Source organism: Petaurus breviceps, unplaced genomic scaffold (assembly GCF_028583685.1).
Source record: "Petaurus breviceps papuanus isolate PSGF00001 unplaced genomic scaffold, PetGlider_PUasm1.0 108, whole genome shotgun sequence".
NCBI classification, from domain to species: domain Eukaryota; kingdom Metazoa; phylum Chordata; class Mammalia; order Diprotodontia; family Petauridae; genus Petaurus; species Petaurus breviceps.
In genome coordinates, this window is record NW_027185593.1 from 745,675 (window position 1) to 764,133 (window position 18,459).

The 18,459-nt window shown below is 49.9% G+C and overlaps 2 protein-coding genes across 3 annotated transcripts in view; one reads left to right on the top strand and one right to left on the bottom strand.

Moving 5' to 3' along the window:
• Positions 1 to 18,459, top strand: part of REX1BD (required for excision 1-B domain containing) — a 268,541-nt gene that overhangs the window by 184,908 nt on the left and 65,174 nt on the right. The window lies entirely within an intron of this gene.
• The window catches only part of FKBP8 (FKBP prolyl isomerase 8), a 78,207-nt gene continuing 65,492 nt past the window's right edge, over positions 5,745 to 18,459 (bottom strand). Inside the window, exons 4-10 of the mRNA XM_069066114.1 lie at positions 13,229 to 13,401; positions 12,828 to 12,916; positions 11,555 to 11,772; positions 11,139 to 11,311; positions 10,493 to 10,570; positions 7,895 to 8,032; positions 5,745 to 6,688 (exon numbers count right to left, since the gene is read on the bottom strand). Coding sequence (XP_068922215.1) covers positions 6,602 to 6,688; positions 7,895 to 8,032; positions 10,493 to 10,570; positions 11,139 to 11,311; positions 11,555 to 11,772; positions 12,828 to 12,916; positions 13,229 to 13,401 — 956 coding nt within the window. The 3' untranslated portion in view covers positions 5,745 to 6,601. The remainder of the gene's footprint in view (positions 6,689 to 7,894; positions 8,033 to 10,492; positions 10,571 to 11,138; positions 11,312 to 11,554; positions 11,773 to 12,827; positions 12,917 to 13,228; positions 13,402 to 18,459) is intronic.

An 18,459-nucleotide genomic window follows, 5' to 3' on the forward strand; every position in this document is an offset into this window, starting at 1 on the left:
AGACAAGATTCCAGAGGCCAAGAGAAACATGGCCAGGGGAAGATGGAGATGAGGAATGGAAAGAACCTGAAAGTCAGGAGTCCTGGGTTCAAGTCCCAGTCCTTCCAGTAACTACTGTAACTGCACAAACTTCATTTTCCTGTTTGGGGCTTCAGTCTCTAAGATCAGAGGGCTGGATGAGTCCACAGGCCCTTTACTTCTGTGTGTCAGGCAGCCACCTCCAAGAAAATTAGAAGAGTGTGTCCACCCTTACCAAAGCAAGAGAGAAAGGAAATCAGTCTTCACCTTTACTGGGAGAACAACCCATTTACCCTTCATAGATCAACCAGGGTAGAGGGAGGGAGCTGTAATAGCCAAGTCATCTGCAAGGGGAACATCTGGGTCTCCAAATTCACACTCACACAATTCATTCAACAAAGTTATTTATTAATCCCTTGCTAAGAGTATAGCATCACAGACTGGAACAGCAAGGGGGTGCCTAGAGGGTGTGAATGGCCAAGCTCAAAGTTAGTAAGCACCAGGATTGCTCCCGTCCAACACTGCCTGGGATGCACCTGTATTCAGAGCCCTCTGTTAGAATCTGGGAATATAAAGATCCAAGACCCAAGCCAACCCAGGCCTACGTTCTATCTGCCAGAGGCACAGAGAAGACAGCATGGATGCAGGAACAGATACCCAAAGAACAAAGGCAGAATGTGGTAAGGGCCAAGGAGGATTTGAGAAAGAAGGGAGCCCTTTTATGTGAGAGGGAGATCTGGAAAGGCTTCAGCTAGAGGATACTGGAGGCTGAAGAAGTGAGGATGGAAGGGCTTGTGTGTGGCACATGTAATTGTACAGAGGCCAGAGACCTCATGGGAAGAGCAAGGAATCAGTCAATTGGGATAATAATTATATTTAACAAATACTTATATAGGGCTTTCAATTATACACTTATTTCATTTGATCTAATTTGGTTAAAACCTAGAATGTGAAAAAAAATGTCATGAGATAAATCTGGAAAGGTAGGTTAGAGCCAGAGGGAGGGCTGCAGATGCCAGACTGTGGCATTAGTATTTTCTCCCAGGCCCTGGGGAGCCTGGATGAGTTCAGAGCTGATCATCGACTGATCAGTGGCCAGCATTGTGCCTTCAGGAAAGGCAGCTTCTGTGAAGGATAGATCAGAGAAGAGACTTGGTACCTATCTTTTTCTAAAACGCTAGTGCTCTCACTCCCTAGTCTAGCCCTTTACTGAGTCACTGAAGCCCAGAGAAGGAGATTTGCCAGTAGAGAAGCCAGTAGAACCAGATCTCTTGACTCCTCCATTCTGGTTCCACACTACCTCTCAGAAAAAGTCAGTCTAGGTTCAAATGCTTAGCAAGAGGTCAAGTGGCCTAAGTTGGTTAAGTTTGGAAAAGCCTTTCCTAATTCCTCCAGGATCTACCTGGGACTTCAGATACTAGCCAAGGTGAAAGAAAACCATTTTTCAGGCTCCTATAAATATGTACATAATAGATATAAATTATAGTATATAAATATTTATGTGCAATGGATTTAGTTATATATTAAACATGCAAGCTATGTTTCTATGTACTAAAATGTTATGTCATATACTACATAAACATCACTAATATTTGTAGGGGATCCTTGTTATATACAAATGATATGTATAGACATGATCAACAAATGTTTATATACACACGCACATGTGTGTACTCTACAATAACTAGTGTGTATATAGCACTTTAAACTTCACATATATGATCTCATTTGACTCTCACAACAATCTTGTGAGGTAGGTGCTTTTGTTATGCCCATTTTACAGCTGAGGGACGGTAAGTGATTTGCCCTCAGTCTGAGGTAGAATAAAAACAAAATCAAACCCCAAGGCCTCTGGAATGTGGGGGAGTCAGAGTGTCTCTGCCCCCAGCTCTTTCACTGTTTCCCCTTACCTCCTTTTCCTTGGCCTCCTTGCTGCTGCTCTCAGACCACTGGGGGTCACCAGCTCAGCACCCCCTAACCTAGACTCCCTGGAGTAGAGTAAAGGCTCCCTCTGTCATCCTCCGAATAGGTTTGAGCTGGTTATGCCCCCATTATCTTCACTGGTCCCATCATGCACTCCCTGTAAGTAAACACTCCGATGATGTTAACTGGGCACCTGCCCTTAGTGGATGGCCACATGCCCAGTGGTACAGTGCCAACCTTTGACACTCTCAGGGTGCATCCTTAGTGACATACTGCCATGCTCACATTGATAGTCACAAACACAGGCAGCCCCTTGGACTTTCGGCACCAGCAATTCACCAGAAATGGGCCAAGGATCACAAATGAAGGAACTACTCAGAGACCTTCCTCTTGGCTAAACCCCCCAGGGATACAGATTCCCATCCAGCAACTGGTGGTCCAAAGAATAAAGAAGATCCAAACTGGCTTCCTGGGCCTCCTGAGGCACATGAGTAAAGCAGATTAAAGTTTCTGGATGCCATCTCTTCCCTGGGCATGAGCAAGATGAAAGCAAGGGAATGTGGTAGAGATTAAAGATGTAATCAAAGATGGAGATCAATTTGGACTCGACAGGAGACAAACAGACCCTGGTGGGAGGCTTGGGATAGAGGCACAGTGGTGCAGTGCCTTTAGGCCCCTACCATTCTTGGCTTCCCAACCCTATGTTCTTGGCCACCCACATCTGGCCTGGGTCCCCTGGGACCTTTCCTCTTTCAGGCTAGGAACTGTCACACAGCCACCCTCCAGCCCACCATTCCTCTGGGCTGTAACAAGGACAGAGCTCTGAATTAAGAAACCACACCCTAGTCCCTTAACCCCCATCGGAAGCTCGACTGGTGCCCACAAGCCCCTCTAGGGATTCCCCAGCCAGATCAGCAGGTTGAAGTGCTGGACCTAGGGTCTGAAGAGCCAGAAATCAAACCAGATCTGGGTGAGAGATCCATCTCTGACTCAGGCTATGTGAACGTGGACTTTCCTTATCCTCTCTTAGACTTGGTTGCCTCATCTATCAACTAGTAATTATTAAAAAAAATGCTTTCAAAACCCTATAGTGCTATACTTATATTTATAAGCTGTTTATGACGACTCCCCTGGGCGCTGGGTGCTTTCAAGGAAATAGCCAAGCCCAGGGTCTGGTACCTCCCTGGGGTCCCACAGCCCTGGGCCCTGGGCCCCTAAAGTCCCTTCCAGGAAACTCCTAGTGGCCAACACAGCTGGGGTGGAGTAGAGATTAGTCAGCAGGCCAAGTCAGCCCAGGGAGCTGTTTCAGGGAAGGAGGGAAGTGGTGTTGACAGGAAGCAAGGGGAGGGGGGAAGAGGTGGAGGAGGTGACTGGGGAAGCCAGTCAGGGGACCCTGTATAGATAGGATCAGCCCAGCTAGAAACACCAGCCCAATTTCCCCTAAGTGCTGGGATAGGAAGGAGGGAACCAGAGGTTGAGGGTAGTCCTTGCTTTGGGAACAGAAAGGGGGGAAGGAGACAATCCCATAAAGGACTGAAGGATAGGCCCCCAAAGCAAACCAGAAATGGGGGGGAGAAGACAGAGACCGATCTCATCTCAAATACTCAGATCCTGTTCCACGAAGCTGTACCAGGATTACAGATGGGTTTGAGGTCCAGACCAGAAAGGGGATGTGGGACAGTCCCTGGAGCAGCTGCCAGGAGGAGGGAGAGTCCAGGGGATGGCCCAGGGAGGCCCTGGCCCTGGGCCCTAGGGTAAGAACGGGGGCATTAGCTCCCAGGGAAGTGACTCATCCTCCTAGATTCTGAGCACTGCCAACTTAGAAGGCACTGACAAGCCCTTCCTTCCCTCCCCCACCCCACTCCCCAAAGTCTCTCACACCTGCCTGTCATGGAGCCAAAAAAGCACCCACTCTCCAAGAAATGAGGGGGTTGGAACTGATGATCTCTAAGGCCCCTTCCTGCACAAAATCCCATAATTTGGTCCTTTGGGAGAAGAAAGAGCAGCCCAGTGGGATCCGGGCTCAGCTCTGGGGAAGCTGTGGGCCATGTGACTTCTGCGACTTCTGGCTCTCCCCTCTCCAAGCCTCAGCCTCCTCTGCTGTCAACTGGGAACAAGAAGACCCACAAAGGCTGAAGGTGAGGAAAATGCTTCACAAACAAGCCTGGGCTATGTTACCCACTCAAGAGTGACTATCACCAGTTCGAAACATGGAATGCCAATGATGAGAGGAAAAAGCAGAGAATGTCAGGGCAGGAAGGGCCAGAAGAATGTCTGGCCTAGAAGGGTGCTCACAACAGGAATGCCAGAGCTGGGGGTCTTGGTCCTTAAGACATATACCTAAGATAGCAAGTTACTCATTTGTTCCTCACAACAACCCTGGAAAGGAGGAGCTTATTATTATGTCCATTTTACAGATGAGCAAACTAAGGCCAAGAGAGGTAACCTGCCCAGGGTCACAGTCAGAGATGGGAGGGAACCTTAGAACCCAGAAAGTCAGAGCTGGGAGGGCCCTTAGAACACAAAATGTCAGAACTGGGGGGAACCTTAGATAGAAAATGTCAGTGACAGGAGGGCCCTTAGAACACAGAATGTCAGAGCTAAGAACTGGGAGGGCCCTTAGAACACAGAATGTCAGGGCTCTGAGGGCTTTTAGAACAGGGAATGTCAGAATTGGGAGGGCTCTTAGAACCCAGAAGGTCAAAGCTAGGAGGAGGAACTGTTGAACACAAACTATCAGAGATGGGAGGAACCTTAGAATACAGGTCAGAGTGAGAGGGTCCTTAGGACACAATGTCAGAGTAGGGAAGGAGCCGGGAGGGCTCTTAGAACAGAACATGTCGGAATTGGGAGGACTCTTAGAACCCAGAAGGTCAGATCTGGGAAAAACCTTAGAACCCAGAAGATCAGAGTTGGAATTTTATCACACAGAATATCAGAACTGGGAGGTCAGAACACAGACTGTCAGAGTTGGGAGAAACCTTAGAACTCAGAAGGTCAGATCTGGGAGAAACCTTAGAACCCAGAAGGTCAGAGCTGGGAGGGCCTTGGAACACCAGGTCAGACCCTTAGAGATCACCTGGTTCAATCCATTCAGGTAACAGAGAGGCAATTAAAGCCCAAAGAAGGAAGTAAATGACTCCCAGGTTCAGAGTTCATTAGTAGAAGAGTCCAGCCTTCTGTTTTCCCAGTTATGGTTCTTTCTCCCCTACCCAGGGAGCTCCCTTGGGGATGCATTTATCCATGTGCTGTAGTTGAGCTGGTAACAGGATTTGGGTTAAGTCAGTGCAACTTGTGAGCTTCTCTAGGAGAAAGGGAGGAGGGTGATGGTCTGCAGAGTGGAGCAGAAGGAGGGAGACTAGAGGTGAGGAGGCTTTAGGTCATACTGGCTGTTTGGATTGCTGGGAGGCAGCCTGAATTGGGCCCATTCTAATGGGATCAAGAAACCTGGGGCTGGGGGTGGGATGTCCTAAGAGGAGAGAATCTAATAGCAGGTTAAGTCAGTTTAGCCTACTCCCTGGCCCCCTCCACCACACACACACACACACACACACACACACACACACACACACACACAGAGGCAAAGGAACACACAAACATGCACACACCAGCAGACACATGCAAACATGCACAGTGCAGACATGTTCACACATAAAGACTGTGTGCATGCATGCATGTAGGTAGGCACACAGATTAGACACACATATGCAGAGAGAGACACACACCTACACCTACATACACAAAGGAACACTCACACCCCCTTCCCAGAGCCGGCAGAAGAAGCTGAGGGCCCCAGGCAAATAGACCAGGTTGGGCACTTTATTTCCTAGGCTTTCCCATCAGACAACAGGAGATTCCATACCTAGGTCCAGTAAACTCAAACGTGGGGGGTGAGAAGAGGGCTGCGCTCACTGAAGGCAGGGGGCAGCGTGGATTGGGCAAAGGGAGTGGGCACACAAAGATGCTTCTGCCAAGGCAAGGGGGCACATTCTCCTCCCACTTAATAAGCCAATTCCCTGTCCACAGATGTGCCCCAGCCCCATGCCAGGCAATCCTGAGCTTGAGCCTAGGGAAGGAGGGAAAATCCTTCCAGGGTGGGGCTGAAAGTGCTTTGGGTATGCACTGGGCCTTGGGGTTCCCATCAGGGGACTTTCAGGGCATAAACCAGCTCAAGGGCTCCAGGCCTGGCCAACGGACCAGGGTCTGAGCATACTCGCAGTTCCTCTTCCTTGTGGGCAATGTGAAAATACCCACTTCTAAGGCCCATCCCCACAATCTCCATCACAACATTCTTGGGAGAGCTGGGCTGGTGCTGTGGTGCCTATGACATACTTCCATTGGTCTACCATCCCCTTGCCCACTGGGGCTACATGAGATCTTTTAGCTGGCCCTTACCAGACAGATCAGGCCCCCAGGTATCTGCCCAGCTCTGGTGGGGAGGACTGAAGAAGGAGGGGGACAGGTGCCCCCTGACTAGGTGGTCCATACTCTTCATTCATTCATGGGGACTGACCTAATTCTAGGTCACCACCCAGGCGGTGTATGAGCTGGGGCGTGTCGGGCTTTGGGACAGGAAAGGGACAGGGAAGATGCAGGCCTGGGGCTGGAAGGTACAGGGGAGCCCAGGCAGGCAGTAGGCAGCATCCATCTGCTCAGGCTTTCAGTTTCTGGCAGCAATGACCACAGACAGAGCCACACCCCCAAGGGCTACAGCAGTTGCCCCAAAGAGCCACTTCCATGGAATGGACTGTAGGAAAAAAACAACAAAGGGAAAGGAAAATGTTTAGGTGCTGCTCATCCCCTCCCTGCCCTGAGTGACCCACCATCTCCCCAAGTCCGTCCCCAGTCCCACTGATGGCCCAGGACCTGGCCATGACCTCTGAGTGAGAAGGAAAAGGCCAAAATCCGTGGCCTAGCATCCAAGGCCTGCATGGCCGGGCCCAGCTCACTGCTCCACCTTCCCCAACCAAGCTGCTCGCCACCCAGTCCCCAGAACATCCACATCCTCATGTCCTCTTCCAGGAATCTGTTCACGCTCTCTCCTACTTGACATGCCTCTTTCCCCTTTCCCCCTGTCCTTAGGGGGCCACTCCAAGCTCACCTCTTCCACAAAGCCTCTCATGACTACCCCAGACCACTGGGAACATTAGGCTCCTCTGGGCCCCTCTGTACCGGGCAGTTGTCATTTGGGACCTGGGAACATCTCTCGAAGTATGATCTGCTTTTTCTATATATGTGCCCTGCCTTTTTGACTAAAAGAAAAGCTCCCTGAGGGGGCTGGAGGGACACACTCCAGTTTTTCCCTTTCTTCACAGCCCCAAAGAATGTCAGTCACAAAGGAAGCTCTCTATGGGTGCTGAGGGGTGGGGACCTACAGGGCCAGGGGTGGACTTCACTCTGTCCTAAGATTTCCCCTAAAAACTCCCAAGAAAGGTTTTCCCCCTCAAGCCTGCCTTTACTGTCTACCTCAGGGTGGGAACAAAGGCAAAGAATTCTACAAATGGAAGTGAGCTCAGAGATCCTCTGCCCAGGGGCAAGAGATCTGGGTTCCAACTGTGTCATTAACTTGTCAGGTGACCTCTGATAAGTCCTGTCCCCAACCGAAGCCTCCTAGCTCTGATTTGAGATGATCGCAGCTGGTTCCAAAGCTCCCTCTCCATTAAAGAGTCATACCTAGCTCTAATAATCCGTTCTAAGGCCCCTCCCCCAACTCTGACAGTCTGGGTTCTCCTGCTGACAAATTAAAGTCCCTTCAAGTCCTAAAATTCTATGACTGTGATGCCAACCAGTGACTTGTCTCGGAGCTGGCAGAGCTACTGAAATCCAGCTGGTGTGGCCCCACCCCCTGGCACTTCCACAGAGGTCAGTGCTTGCCAATAGCACCAAGAAGCCCCTCACCTTCCTTTCAAGGTCTAGCCAGACCAGAGGCTAAACACTGGGAGAGGTCCCTTACCCGAGGGCCCTTGGCAGGGCTCTTAACAGGCAGTCCGCTGGCACCAGCAGTGCCAAGCATCTTCTTGTACATGGCAGTCTCTGTGTGCCTCTGGGCAGCATGCTTTTTCACCAGTTTTGAGAGCTCTGAATGAATAGTCTGTAAGGGTAACAGAGGAGAGACTGAGAGGACCACCCCAAGGAATGTTGGGGAGGGAGATGGGCAGGGAGGAAGCAGATCCCAAAGCCTCTGGAGAAGCAGTAAGGGAGTCCCTTTCAGGGCCTCAGTCTGTCAGTAATGGGAAATGGGGATTTGGGAGCTAGTTACTGGCTTCCTAAGAAACAACTAAGGACAAGACAAATGTCCTGACTTGGCTCAATTACACCCCAGATGCCTCCTGTTGCCTCATGGACCACTCCCCTTTGGCATAATAAACAATGGGTGCACCAGTAAAATCTGTGAGGGTCAGAATAAGGGGAAAAGTGCTTCTGGATTTCCAGGAGGAGGTAAAGTAAATGGGGGAAAAGAAAAGAGGAAATCTCCCCTCTCCCCAGGGAAGCTAAGGCTTGGGAGTCTGGGGCCCAACTAGGATGGGACTAGGGCACTCAGGATGAGACAAAGAGTAAGCAGGTGGAAGACTGGGGCAGGAAGGGCAGGAGAGAACCTGAGGAAAGCTACTTTGCCTCCCCCTGAGTCCCCCAAATATCTCCTTAGTCCTGAGAGCCCTGGAAAAAAAAAGAACTAAGACGAGACTACTTGGACCAGTTTCATTTCCTGTAAAGTGAAGGATGAGACTTAAACTGTTCAAAGGTCTCTGGCAGCTCTGACTCTATGAGTCCTGAGGGCCCTCCCAGCCCTGACATCCTGGGTTCTAAGGCCCTCCCAGCTCTGACATCCTGTGTTCTAAGGCCCTCCCAGCTCTGACATCCTGTGTTCTAAGGACCTCCCAGCTCTGACATTCCATGTTCTAAGGGCCCTCCCAGCTCTGACATCCTGTGTTCTAAGGCCCCCCCCCAATCTCTGACATTCCATGTTATAAGGGCCCTTCCAACTCTGACATCCTGTGTTCTAAGAGCCCTCCCAGCTCTGATATCCTGGGTTCTAAGGCCATCCCAGCTCTGACATCCTGTGTTCTAAGGACCTCTCAGCTCTGACAATCCATGTTATAAGGGCCCTTCCAGCTCTGACATCCTGGGTTCTAAGGCCCCCCCACCCCAGCTCTGACATGCCATGTTCTAAGGGCCCTTCCAGCTCTGACATCCTGTGTTCTAAGGACCTCCCAGCTCTGACATTCCATGTTCTAAGGGCTCTTCCAACTGTGACATCCTGGGTTCTAAGGACCTCCCCAGCTGACATTCCATGTTCTAAGGGCCCCTCCAGCTCTGACATCCTGGGTTCTAAGGCCCTTCCAGCTCTGATATCCTGTGTTCTAAGGACCTCCCAGCTCTGACATTCCATGTTCTAAGGGCCCTTTAAGCTCTGACATCCTGTGTTCCAAGGGCCCTCCTACTTTTGACATTCTGTGTTCCAAGGCAGAGGTAGCAAAGTCAGCCTCTTGGACTCTCAAGTTTGTTCTGAATCAGATTGAAATATAATAGAGAATGTTTAACAAGATAAATTAAAACATAATCCAACATAGATAAAGGTAATGTGTGGGATCTGCTTCTACACGAGTTTGAGGTATGAGGCACCACACGGAGACAGGAGACAACCTGATCTGACCAGAGTCACTCTGGAAGCAGGTGGCAGAGGCCAGATCCAAACCCTGGTGCTCTGGCTGCAACTCCCTCCCTCCTATCATTGCACTGCACTGTTCTAACAACTACGGAGCTTCTTTCCTGATAAGACAACTGGTGCCGATGGGTCTTTGCAGGACTGACTGCAGACTCCTGGGTCCTGGTCCGAGGCGCGGCAGGCACAGAGAGCAGGTAGTGCCTGGCCAAGGAGGCCCAGGGGCACTCACCCCAGCCATGCCCCCGTAGCTGGACAGGACAGCATTCTGCATCCTGGACAAAAGGGCAAGGCCCCAGGCAGTAGAGGGGCACAGCAGAAGGCTCAGGGATGATTTCCTTTGGACACAGTCTAGTGCAGAAGGACAAGGGCTCCCCCTGAGCTCCAGCCTGCTGAGCAGATTCACTAAGCCAAGAGGAACCTTTACAAGGCCCAGAGAGGACAAGTGATGTGCCCACAGTCACAGAAGCAAGTAGCAAAGGCACGATCCAAACTCAGGTCCCCTAACTTCACCTGTGGAACTCCTTCTGCCACTGCCCAGTGCCTCCCACAAGATGGGGCAAAGAAGGAAGGGCAGGGGACCTGGCCCAGTCCCCAAAGAATGGCTAGCCCTGGGGGTAAGAGTCCACTCTCAGGATCATAGACTGTCAGAACACCTCAGGACTCATCGGACTGAACCCTGGGAGACCTGCTGGTCCCTGGCCTGGGCTGGGGAAAGGGAAACGCCACCTCCAAGGCAGCCCCAGCCAGGGCCTAGAACCCCTCTTCCCCCTGACGCCAGGCAGAGGCTATGGAGAAGGCTGGAAGAAGGGGCATCTCCAGGTCTCCTGAGGCACACCCCTGCCTCCCACCTCTTCCTGTCCCTCTCCAAAATGCTTAGGAACTTACCTTGTTGGAAGGTTCCAGTTTGAGGGCGGCTCTCAGAATGGGGATGGCCTCAGCATACTCACCTTGCTGTGCCAGCACCTGAAGGAGGGCAGGGTAGGATTGATCAGTCCTCAAGGACATATTGAAGCTCCCCACCTACTGGGCCCCAAGCCTTGTTCAGGCTAGAGAAAGGAAGGGCTTTGGCTCTTTGGCCCTCCCCTTCCCCAAAGGAATCTAGTCTTTCACTAGGGAGACAAAGCTCTGGACCTGTTTCCTCATCTGTAAAATGAAGGAATTAGATTATATTCCTAAGGACACTCCCAGCTCTAACTCTCTGTGTTCGAAGGTTCTGTGTTCTAAGGGCCCTCCCAGCTTTGAGATTTTCTATAAGGACCTTCCAAGCTCTGATATCCCATGTTCTAATCACCCTCCCAGCTCTGACATTCTCTATTCTAAGGACCTTCCCAGCTCTGACATCCCATGTTCTAAGTGCCCTCCTAATCCTGACATATCCTAGTCTGTGGCTCTCAGTCCCATAATAACTGTGTACATGCTCCAAAGGACACAGAATGTTGCGATCCGTGTGCCCTGTGGGCTGCCCTGAGGAGGCTAGAGGTTGACTCGGGGTGGGGCTAGTCAAGGCATCTGCTAAGCACCTTGGGCTCACCTTGCCCTTCCGGAACAGGGCCTTGATGTTATCTGGCTGGTGGCTGAGTGCCAAGCTGCAGGAGTTCAAGGCTGCACTGTAGTGGTCCAGCTTGAGCTGTGAGGCAGCCAGGTTGTTCAGACATTTCACTTTCAGCTCCAACAATTCTGCCTCCTCCTCTGGGCTCACATCAACTGGCATGGGTGTGCAAAGAAATGTAAGGGGACATGACTCTTCACCCCACCCCAGCCCCTGAAGAGGTAGAGGGCCAGCCTTGGCCAAGGCAAGATAGATGGGTATCAGTAGTGGGAATGGGAGGGAGTGCTACTAGGATCACCACAAGGGCTCCAAGATCCAGGTAAGGAAGACCCCCACAGACATGGAAACTCCCTGAATGCTCAGTCCCTTGGGGAAGCAGGGACAGAACCCAACAGCACCTTTGGAGCTGGCACTGATGACCTTGAGTGCCAAGTCGTAGGAGTTGGCAGCCAGGACAAAGTCGGCCCTCTGGTAGTGGGCATTCCCACACTCCCGCTTGTGGTCGGCCAGGGCGACTCGCTCTCGTCCGCTCAGCAGCTCCAGGTCAGGCCCATCCACAGCTGTCTGCAGAGCCACCTCAAGGCGAAGGGTTGAGTTGGGAGGGATGGCAGGACTCCTGTGGGGTCCCAGGGGCCAGGAAACCCGAGCACTTGATTAGAGGGCACTTGATACAACCTCCCCACCCAGCCAGGGGAGGTCATTAACAGCTTCCCCCAATGGAAGCAGGAGAAGGACGGTCTTCCAGCTCCTGCCTAACCCCCAGCTCTGACTCCAAGTGACTCACTTTCCCTCCCCAGGCCTTGATTTCCTCATCTGGAAAAAGATGAGACCAGGACACTCTGAGGTACCTTCTAGCTGGGACACTGAGTGATTCCTGGCCAAGAAAGTGTTTGCTCATTGGGCAGCTTGCCCTGCCAAAAAGAAAGTCCTTCCAGAGACTCTCAACTGTCTGATGAGGGACAGGCAGCATCAGCTTTCCTCTATCACCCAGTTATTAAAGGGGAGGAAGAATAAGGGAGCAGAAGGGCAGAGCTGCTGGTCTCATGGACACTTTTGGCAGGAACAAGATGAACAGTGACCCTGGTTGTTCATCAGAGAGAAACTGCCCCGCCCAGCTGAGAAGCTATCCAGATACTGCCAGGAACCCTGTATTGCCCAGGAGGTCCTGGTAGGAAGCCCCTGGCATGGGAGAGGGAGGCAGGACACCCAAGAGGGCCTCTATCATTAATTCTCTATATGAATTGGACGCTGGCCCTCTCTGAATTTTGGTTATCCAACCTGCTAAGTAAACTAGATGTTTGTTAAGAACCCTCCCAGCTCTGACATCTTGTGTTCTAAGGGCCCTCCCTGCTCTGACAATGTGTGTCCTAAGGGCCCCCTTCCAGCTCTGACATTCTGTGTTCTAAGGGCCCTCCCTGCTCTGACACTGTGTGTCCTGAGGGCCCCCTTCCAGCTCTGACATTCTGTGTTCTAAGGGCCCTCCCGGCTCTGACATCCTGGGTTCTAAGGGCCCTCCCGGCTCTGACATCCTGGGTTCTAAGGGTCCTCCCAGCCCTCACATTCTCTATTTAAAAATCCCTTGCAGCTCTTTAGATTCCATATCCTCTGCTCTCTGGGCACCAGTTCCCATCCCAGCAAGTCAATCCTCAGACCCCCTTTACTCCATCTCACCTGCCATGAGATCCATAGCAATATTTGGCATCTGCGATGATCAGGGCCGTTTCACCCACATTCATGAGCTGCACACTCAGATCCAAAGCCTTCAGAAACAAAGAAGAGATGGAGATCCCAGAGGATGAGTGACCAATTGGCAGGGGAGGGCCTACTCTGAGCCAGGCACTGCGGTAAGCAAGATGATATACAAATATCTCTTGACCCTCACAACAACCATGGGAGAGGTAGGTGTAGTTGTTATCTCCATTTTACTGCAAACAGAAGTGACATGACTGGCCCAACATGAGCTCTGGCCTTCCTAGCTCCAGGCCGTGTTCTCCCACACCCCAAGACGCAGGCTTTGCTCTCTGTGCTCAGGGCCCTGAGCACCATCACCCCTCTCCCCTGCTCCACAGCACCTGGAAGAAGTCACAGTCTCCCAGGGTGAAGGTGAGGCTGGGCTCCTCTTCCACCTGTGCTCCTCCTTCCTCGAGGGAGACCTTCAACTGCACTGTCACATCCTGGCCCTTGCTGGGCCGCTCGGCCCCAGGCGGGGCAGCCACTAGGATCTTCTTCCTAAGCAGCCCATTACCTAGGAGGGAGACGAAGGGCAAGGGGACATCATATCAATTTTCAATTCAAACCTGTCCACTCCTTGGTCTCCTCCTGATGTTAAGAGCCCAAGGGAAGCCCCTAGCAGTGGGGACTGTAGGCTGTAATTGGTATCACTGGAAGAAACAGTCACCTCACTGAGATCCCAAATCAATCTAGCCCTCGTGTATTAAACACTTACTATTGTCAGGCACAGCACTGAAAACCACGGTACTGCGTGTGTGTCTACAGAGCAGGCCAATGCCAGGAAGGTACAAAGGTGAGGTGGGGGGTAATTACTGCTTAGAACCGCACTGAAGGAAGGGGATTTGGTCTCATTTCTAACCCCAGCTGGACAAATCACGTTTTTTCTCTGGGCTTCATTATTTTCATCAGTCAAATAGATGTTGGGGGGGGGGGGGGGAGGGGCCAAGCACATTAGATCAGACATTCCACAAACTATCTTCCAATAACAAAAAAAAGTTTTTCACATCAACGCTAGGTGTGATGGCAAAAATCTGGGAACAAATCCATGTTCAATAATGGGAATAGCTGAACAAATGGTAGCATGTGGATGGAATAGAATAGTATCACATTATAACTCCCCGCTGGAAAGGACCTCGGTGCCCATCTGGTCAGACTCAGCCTAAGCCAAGCCCCTTGGCCAGAGAAGGGTCGGCCAACCTGTGCTAGAGGAGGACCCCGCCACCTCTTGGGTAAAGCTGGGGAAGCTGGATGTGCTCCAGGTGCTTCCAGGCCTACCCATGAGCCAACTCCTCCTGCCTTCAGCCTCCTGAACACAGCTGTCACGCCTTGGTCAGTCTTCTCTTCTCCAGGTTACCCAGCCTGGATGCTCCTCTGGGTCACTGATGCCCTTTGCCCAGTGGAGTGCCCAGGCTGAGTCCAGAGAGACTCTCACCCCCTCGCCCTGTGCTTGCTCTTGGCCCTCTGTCTAATCAGTGACTTGGATAAAGGCTTGGCTGACATCAAAGAATTCCTGAGGCACGCACAGATCCCTGCAGCCAGGGCTGGGTTGGAACCAGCTGCCAATGGCTCCAGTCGGCTATGAAATTTTCAGAATGAACATTTACCCCTCAGAACTCAGCAAGCTCTACAAATCAGGGCTCCGAATGATTGTTTTTACAAATTCTGTCTCATTGGATCCTCCCAACAACCCCCTTGAGGGCAGGGACTGTTTCTTTTTCTTATCTGTAGCCCTAGAGCCTAGCTTAGTGCCTGACACATAGTAGAAGCTTAATAAATTTGATCCACTGATTCCTCTGAATTCCTTATGTCTGTCATCGTCACAGCAAAAGCATACTTTACAACATTCATATACACAATTTGTCCAGCTGTGTTGTGACCAATGGTTGCATACTTGAGTTCCACTGAATAATTTGCTATATATGGCAACTTTCTTTTTGACAATGATCTCCTTGTGGTATATGCCCACTAGTGGCACAGATGGGTCAAAGGACAATGAACAGTCAATGACTTTTCTTACGTAATTCTAAGGTATTTTACAGAACAGTTACATCAGTACCAGCTCCAAGAGTACATTCATCTGCTTATTTCCCCAAAGGCTCTGCAACACTGATTGGTGCCACCTTTTTTCTTTAAATGTTTTTTGTTAGAAAAAACTTCATTTGGGGTGGCTAAATGGTGCAGTGAACAGAGCACCAGTCCTGGAGTCAGGAGGACCTGAGTTCAAATCCAGCCTCAGACACTTAACTTAACATAAAAAACTAGCCATGTGACCTTGGGCAAGTCACTTAACCCCAATTGCCTTCCAAAAAAGAAAAAAAAATGAAGAAAAAACTTCACCTTCTCTCCTTTCTATCTCACCCCACCCCAACCCTGTTACAGACACATCAAATCAAGCAAAACAAACTTCCACACTGGCCATGTCAGTTCCTAGATTCACCCTCTTCTTCTGGGTTTATGTCCTTGTCACTACGATCACTTTCTATGGTGGAATTCTTTTTTTGTTTGCTCTTTCTTCCAGCCTGCTTCCTGATGTCAGAACTGATGTAGGGCCAGACTGCACACATCTGGAGGGAATGTCTTCACTGGTCCTGCTGCCGCTTTCTTGGAGTATTGAATGTTGTTGTGACTCCAGGATATTAGCTGAGGCTCCCAAAGTAATGTTCTCTAGGGCAAAGTCTGGTCACCATCCCCCTGGTCTGAGCTTCACAATTTCCTGCTTTGGGTCTGAGCAACAGGCCTGTGGGTTTGCTTCTGCTTGGAGTTCCAGCAGACTGCTGCTGGGCTCAGTCACTGTCAGACCAATGGACTTTAGTCTGGGATTCCTACCCTGGTTATTCTATTGAAGGTTTCAGAGTGGGCTAGAGGCTGGACCCGAGACCTGGAACCCCTCCTGAGGTCAAAGTCACATAGCTGTTGCTGCTGCTGGTGCTTGCTTCACTAGGACCCATCACTACTCCTCACCCTGAAATGCCACCCCTAGGCACAGGTCTCCTCCTCAGTCTGCTTTGGACCTATAACCTAGAAGTGGCAATGAGTGACAGACATGCCAGTGGGCACCTATTCCTGTGCCCTTCACAAGCTTAGGCCCCTCTGTGCTGGAATGCTCCACATGGCCATTCCTGGCTAGACTGTGTCCCTCAGTGGACTATCCCAACCTGGATTTCCTAATCAGGACTGCACTGAGGCCTGGGGCATCTTCAAGATCTGCTCAGAGAAAATGGGAAGGGGAAAGGTTGGCTGAACTTCTTCCTGTTACTCCATCATCTTGATTCTAGCTCCCTATTGCAATCTTTGTTCATTTTTTGCAAATTTGATGGGGTACAAGTGAAACCTCAGAGCTATTTTATTTTGCATTTTTAAAATGACTGATGATTTGAAGTCGTCTTTCAAATGGTCAGTGACAGTTTGCATTTCTTCTTTTGAGAATATTTATTCATATATTTTGACCACTTATCTTACTGGAAATAACTCAATCTTATGCATAAATTCCCTATATATTTTGCATATCATCAGGCCTTTATCAAAGAAATTTGATGAGAATTTTCCCCCCAAATGAACATTTTTTTCTTTTTATTCTAGTTAACATTGTGTGAAAACTTTTTTACATAATAGAAATTTTCTATTTTATCTTTTTATGATCAATTCTATCTCTTCTTTAGTCATAGTTGTAAAAGATATCTCCTGCTCTCCTCTAATTTGTTTATGATATATTTCTATACAGATATTGTATATTTATTTGGGGCTTGTTGTAGTATATAGTGGTAAAGCGCTGATCTAAACCTATTTTCTGCCAAACTTTTCCAGTAATACTTGTCAAAGAGCTTCCCTTTTCCTTTTAAATTCGGAGCCCTTTGGATTAGAATTTTAAGACTTAAGATAAATACATCCTTGCCCCGGCCCTTCTTCTATATCTGGCCAGGAATAGACCTGTCATTTCTATATTTTAAGCCACAGTCCAAAAATCCAAATCCTGTTCTCAGATAACACCTTCTTAACTTGCTCAACATTTTCCAAATCTGCCTTCCTCTTCTGAACCCCTTGCCTTCCATGGACAACCATGGTGGAAAATACCATGTGTGGCTCTGAGAGCTACCATTTTTTCTCCAAGGCGACATACTTTTTAGCAACATTTCCTAGATTCCTCCTGGCATTATCATTTGTGCCCATGGGGAAAACCAGGAGGGGGTAATCATCATCTGGTTAAAACCCCCATGGGTGGGACATGAACCCAGGTCTCCAAATGAGGACTGGCAGGAAGGGATGTGGAGCTAGCAAAGCATAACCAACAGAATAACACGTAGTGACTGTGGAAGCTCCAGTTACAGAAATGAGTACAACTCAACTGGCAGAAAGACCCATCCTCAGATCACCCCGGGATGCCCCCTCTTCAGGGCAGCAGCTTTTGCTGTGGGGAAGAACTGAAAACACAGCAGATGCTCCTCAGCTGCAGGCGAAGGCTCGTGAAGGTAACACAACATCGTGGAGAAGTAAGACATGACAAATGTGAACAATCCAGATTAACAGGGAAGACTCACATGAACTGATGCAGAATGGAGTAAGCGGATGGAGGACAACAATGTAAACAGAAGCATCAATAAAACGAGACAGAATTTTCAAGATTGACCCTGAGAAGAGTGGGTAAAATGCAGTCCACTGAAAAGGTGGGGGACTGCGGGTATGGAAAGGTCCAAATGTGGCCCACTTGGTCCAAGCGTTGGTTAGGCTTGGGGGTGGGGAGCCTGCAGCCTCAAGGCCACATGTGGCCCTCTAGGTCCTCACATGCAGCCAAGGTCTGGTGGAACTCTTTCTCACTAGGTAGGGAAATGCAAAGGAGAGATGTATTTGGAGATTGCTGTGATATAAAAAACAAAAGCTTTCAATAAAAGCACACAGAACACTGATCAAAAACAATGGACATTGCTGTTGGTAACAAAAACAAGAGGCTGAAGGAGAGGGCACCAGCAGCAGCCACCCCCTTCTCTGAGTCAGCCCTCACCTGGGGCATCTGAGTTCAGCAGGAAGGCAGTGGGCCATTGCTTCTGCAGCCCCTCCACAGATCCCGCAGAGATGCTGATGTTTGACAAGGCAATTGTTAAGAGCTGCTCTGCTGGGTCTCTCAGATGCCTGGAAGGTAGGAGCACTCTCCTTCACAGACATTTACTGCTGTTACTAAGTTAAGGTCGTTTCTTGGATTTGGATTAGCTACTTCCTGAAGACTGTTTGCCCGTGTGTCTGGCAGCATGGAGCCAACAGCATTCCCTACATCATGCATCACAGCACTAAAGACCACAATCTCTTTAGCCATTGCTGGAATAACTCTTCCAGCCATGCACTGATCAAGAGTCAGTTACAGTTTGTCTCGTTATCTAGACAAATGAAGAGAGCATCCTGACCTGTTCTTCTAATTCTACACCAAGAGACTTAAAATTCACTTAAAAAGAAAGTTAGGACTACATAAATTAAGTTGTCTGCCCATAGCTGGGAACTGATCCAGTTAAGAGTTAATGTGGAGTTATGGGAAATTAGGAGGTTGACTGGAGATGCCAGGTCCTCTTTTCCAGTGGAGACCATA